Source organism: Telopea speciosissima, chromosome 3 (genome assembly GCF_018873765.1).
Source record: "Telopea speciosissima isolate NSW1024214 ecotype Mountain lineage chromosome 3, Tspe_v1, whole genome shotgun sequence".
NCBI lineage: Eukaryota > Viridiplantae > Streptophyta > Magnoliopsida > Proteales > Proteaceae > Telopea > Telopea speciosissima.
In genome coordinates, this window is record NC_057918.1 from 12,380,851 (window position 1) to 12,386,304 (window position 5,454).

Below are 5,454 nucleotides of genomic sequence, written 5' to 3' on the forward strand. Positions count from 1 at the left end.
TATATAATATGGAGTTATGGACCCATTAAGAGTTAAGGCCTAGGGACTTGGGTGTAAGGCTGTGAAAGGATGGCAAAGACTCAAAAGTAGGGGACGGGTTAACAATAAAAATTTTGCCTGAAAAAATGGAAAACCTTGACCTTTTAATACTTTATGTTCACTGTTCAGTAGATAAAAGAAGAGAACATTTCTCGCCCATTGATTTTTCTCTAAGCTTTTCCGAATTTTTGAAAGATTTTCAGAGAAAAATTCTGTACAGACTATTCTGTGGGCTCATCATGGGTGTTTAAGCTTTCATGTTACGTTTTATTTCGATCCCATCAAACATCAAATCCTAATAAGGTAAAAGAGAGATTCACTTTCAGTCTTTTGTTTTCTTTTCTATCATTGTCTTTCAAGTGAGTCCTCATCATTCCTTGAGAATCTTGACTATAACTCTCAATTATGCAACTCAAAGCTTCCTCCTTTTTTTTTTTCATTGATAGATGTCAGAGCTTTCATCATATTTACTATTACCTCAAACTAAAAATAATGTACCTCTGAACTAAAATCATAGAGGGGAAAAAACCAAAAAAACCATGAACAGTGCTAGTCAATTTTATAAGTCTTTTTATTGTTTGTAGAGTATTGACAACAGATCAGAAAACAACCATACGACCCCATAATAATGCAGTTTCGAGGAACTTCTAGTAAAGGTGAGCTTCAATCCATGCGCAATTGACAGAATTGTCACTTCATGGGATGCTTGGGTATCCCATCAAATATCAAATCATAGTAAGGTAAAAAAGGAATTCACTTTCAGTCTTTTCTTTCCAATCATATTATCTTTCAAATGGAGTCCTTATCATTCCTTGAGGACCTTGACTGCAAGTCTCAATTTTTCAAGTCATAGCATCCTCTTTTTCCAATTGGTAGGAATTCAGTGCTTTCAACCATCATATTTGGAATTACCTCAAACCAAACATATTCTACTTCTGAACTGAAACCAGAGAGAAATAAAAAATGGACAACACATCTAGTCAACTCTGTAATTCATTTAATTGTTTGTGTAAGAGTATTGACAACAAATCAGAAAACAACCATAATAGGGCAGTATGTCTTATAATAGGTCCCATTCTTCTACCCTTTCCCGGGAGTCAATGATTATTCATAGTTATTACCTTGACACCAAAGAAGAGTTTAAGAACGTCTAGTGACACTGAGCTTCAATCCATGCGCCATCGATAGAATTGTCATCATCCTGTACTTCACGGGATGCTTGGGTGTGTGTTGAAAGTCAAAGAATCTACACAGGATGGCAAGTGTCATCTTCATCTGGAGATATGCTGAGTCCTTCCCAAGGCATATCCTAGGCCCTGCCTGTGAATCACCAATTCACTATGAAAGTAAATCAACCCAGTTCACATTTTGAAGTGCCAGGTGAAACTGATTCTTTCTACTTCTTACATACCTGAAATGCGGTGAACTTGAATGGAGAGGCATTTTGGAACAACGCGTCCTTAAACCATCTTTCAGGCTTGAAGGAAGCTGCATCAGGACCCCAATTGTATTCCATTCTACCCATTGAGTAGGGAACATAAGTCACCATGCCTCCTGCTTTTAATTTAGTTCCATCAGGCAATACATCATCCTTTAAGATGCCCTTTGGGTCCTGCAGTGATGCATGCATTCATTGTTAGCAAACTAAGAGTTGAATATAATCCTCTGATATTTTTCCTTTGGAGAAGATTACTTAAATTCTTCTTTAGTACTGTTAAGATATTTGATTACAAACCTGAGGGACAGCAGGGTACAAACGAAGTGTCTCCGTAATTGCTGCATGCAAGTAAGATAATCTTCCTAGTGAATCATAAGTCAAGAGCCCTGAAAATTGTGATAGTCTTTTGTTGAATGATTTTAGGTCCTCCGGGTCATATGGTAGCAATGAAACGTCCTCTTCTTTTGACCGGTCTTCTTCGAAAGTTTTGAGCTCTGAGTGGAGTTTATCAGCTACATGGGGATGAGTCATTATCATGTAGATAAACCATGACAGGGTAGTAGCTGTTGTATCTCTTCCGGCAATCACAAAGTTGAGGACCACATCTCTTAGGCTTTTGTCACTTAATTTGTTTTCAGGGTTCTCACTCAACTCAATGAATCTTGACAAAATGTCATGCTTTATCTGATATTTGTAAGTATTAATCAAGTCAGTTCAATGATGGGTGTTATTTCAAGTAACAGTAGAATGGTAGGGAGTTGTATTTGAAATTTTTTATTAAAAAAGAAAGAAAGAAAGAAAGAAAGGTGATCTGTTTACATAAAGATTGGCAAAGTAGCACATGTAAACAAGTACCAGTTGTTGGGATGAATGTCTACATAACCAAAGATGCTGACCTGATCACTCTTACCACTTGCTCTAGCTTCCTCTGTCTCTGCTTTCCTTTTATGAATCACACCATAGGTAAAATCATCAATGATCTTAATGCTTTGATCAAGCAGAGCTTCAGATCCAATATTTAGAAATCTCTTTACTCTCCACAAAGGGTCAATGAACCGGAGTGTGACAATGATGTTGGCAGTGTCAAAAGCCCAAGCGAAGCGGTTTTCTGGGAGCTCAGGAGTCAAAGTACCAATTTCTACACCAAAACCCACCTTACATATGGAGTCCAAGGTCATTCTCATCAACAGTTCCTGATGACAGAAATTTTAATCTCTTTCATGTCAGTGTTTTAATAGTATCTATATACCTTAGATATCTTTCTAGAAATTTAGGCTTGGGAAAACAACATATAACTAAATCAGTTCATTCTGGTTTTGGTTAGCTTTTGAATACATAAACCAACATCCCAAATGGAGTCTAAATTCATAATCCATATGCATTGTATCCTCCCATATAACTACAGTAGGAATAGGATCATTTTAGAATTACTTTAGTAGCATTTAGTCAAATTACACACTTATATGACATACAGACTCCTTATTTTCTACTGTAAAATATCGAAAATCATGCACAAGTCTTACAATCTGATCTAAAATTATGGAGGTGGTCAAATTTTAAGACACATACTAGCTACTTTCCGAAAGATGAGATACACAAACATTAGTAGAATAAATTTCAGTTCAGGCATTCAGTGGGCATATTCAACCCCATGCTTGTACAGTAATATATTAATATATAGAAGATGGGCTTTTGAGTGACCTGCATATCTACTTCTTGGTGATGTACAGATGCTTGACACAAAATACTTGAAAGCGTCATAGCATATTCTCTGAAAACAGTGGTGCTGAAGTCCCTTAAGTTCCTGGATGCAAACTCTAAACTTGAAGTCTTCCTTTGTTTCCTCCATAATTCCCCATCTGAGTTGAATATCCCATCCCCAAGCAACACTTCCATGTATGAGTGGTAAGTTTCACCCTTTTCCCAAAAATAAAAAGCTTTTTATAAGACAAACATTAAACCATAGATTAAATATATATTGTATAAAAAAAAACCTCCTGAGCTAATAATCTGACTTTACCTTGGGGTAATTTGCAAAATTGGTCTTGAGCACATGCTCTACATTAGCAGGGTCTGCAATGTAAGTGTAAGTTGTGAAGGGCATTGGAACCTTGACAGTTTTCAGTTCAGAGAAGTATTCTACTAGCCAATCATGCATCCGATCATAATTCAGTAGTTGTTCGATTGCTGCACCAACTATAGGCCAGGTTTTTGGACCTTTTGAGTTCCTCTGGTTCCATCTGTGAATGAATATCCATGATATAATGAAGCAAGCAAGCATCATCACTCCAATGCAGTAATCATTTAGGGATGAAGAAATGGATGAAATGATTTTCCCCTCCATTCTGTAACAACTAAGATAGAATAAACTACAATGTTATAGTTCATAGAGATAGCTTAGAGTTTTGATGCTTATATAGGGTGCTGGGAAGAATTAGTTAAGATTTGGATATGTAGTGAAACTAAGTAGCTATCTCAACATTCTTGGTGTGCACTCTCATCATTTTAGTGCTTCTAACCTAACTTGATGCAGGTATGTATGTCTACACACAGACACATCAATATATATCTCTCAGGAAAGGAAGCATGAGCCGCTCTTGTACAGATTCCTTTATACCCTTCTCATATAATAAACTGTGGGATCCACACTGACACACACACTCTCTCTCTCTCTCTCTCCTATTCTGATCATGTATATGGATGATACCATTTTCCAGCCCCCATTGGTGTAGTGTGCACTGATCCCTTTCTGTCTTTCATCCCCCACTCCAAGCAAGGGTTGAGCCCAATGGAGAGTAAGCTGGTCGTAGACCACTCTCCCCCCGGTGGTCGATCTGATCTACAACCACTCTCTCCCTGTGCAGATTCTTTCTTACACTGCCCTTGTAGAAAAAACCCTCCCCCATTTCTCAAATAGCAGAGAAAATGGTATTTGTTTTGTACAACATTTTTGACCATATGAAGTTATCTATAAGGTTAGAGAGAGAGAGAGAGAGATATTTGAAACCCTAAAATAAATACTTCTAGTGGACTTTTTGGGTTACCAAAAAAAGCAATCCTCGTGCAAATAGATATTATATAGATAAGCCCAAAACAAGCTTTCCATGATTCAACAAAAGAGAGCAGTTGCTTCGGCTGCTTTAGGCAGTGTGGTTATTATATTGGAAGTTGGAACCATGCAAAACCATTCTCTGTTCAAGTATTTCCAACTCCCCAAAAGAAACTTATATGAGACTGAGAGATATTACAATAATAAAACCAAATTCTCTCATAGAAAAATATATGATTATGGAATAACTTGGCACTGATAGCTAAACTAGTGCACCTAACCACCTCCTCTGAAAAAGTAGAACCTCTCCAGCCATTCACACTTTGTGAATAGAAGACTTCAATGGCATCCATCATAACACATGTTTGTTTGACATTTCAGAAAAACAAATTTAAGAATTAAATGGTTTGGATTAATGGGCTAAGTCAATCAAATTTACCTCAAAACAAAATTTTGATGGTAAAGATCTTTTTGTTGTTACAAAATGGACTAACCAGGATCTGCCACCTCAGTCATATCATGTGGACCCACTATCTCTCACATCAGTTGGTTGTGACTCCCAACTAATTTCAGAAATATATTATTGGAGAAAAAGAAATTAAAATAAAATGCATAGAATTATTATGTATGGGATGACATCTTAAGAATAATAATAACATATCAAATTAAGAATTAGTGACAATAGACACATTATCTTCCATTGAGATGATAATAATACACTTTTATTATCTTCTTCTACTTCTTTCTTTCCCAAATGAACTTTGAAGTTTGAATTATATGTTCCCTTCAACAGCTACCATTTTTTGAATTATCTTCTCTCATCCATACCAATGTAACTTTGTTGAATTAGTTTAGGGTGGTTTAACTGCGAATCGCGTCGTAACTCCCCAGCTCTGCGATCAGGTCATCCAATTAAGAGATAATTACG

At 36.5% G+C, this 5,454-nt stretch overlaps 1 protein-coding gene across 2 annotated transcripts; it reads right to left on the reverse strand.

Annotated features, from left to right (window-relative positions):
- Positions 1–1,132: 1,132 nt before the first annotated feature.
- LOC122656937 (cytochrome P450 704B1) lies at positions 1,133–3,880 on the reverse strand. 2 transcript variants are annotated; one of them, XM_043851641.1, is made up of 6 exons: positions 3,498–3,880; positions 3,179–3,394; positions 2,374–2,670; positions 1,775–2,161; positions 1,451–1,651; positions 1,133–1,359 (listed from the first exon to the last, which is right to left on the reverse strand). In XM_043851641.1, exons 1-6 carry the CDS (start codon positions 3,819–3,821, stop codon positions 1,180–1,182), a joined length of 1,605 nt encoding a protein of 534 aa, XP_043707576.1. In that variant the 5' UTR covers positions 3,822–3,880; the 3' UTR covers positions 1,133–1,179. The 2 variants fall into 2 exon arrangements, with proteins under 2 accessions (XP_043707576.1, XP_043707575.1); XM_043851640.1 differs by having other exon boundaries at positions 1,775–2,167.
- Positions 3,881–5,454: the final 1,574 nt, after the last annotated feature.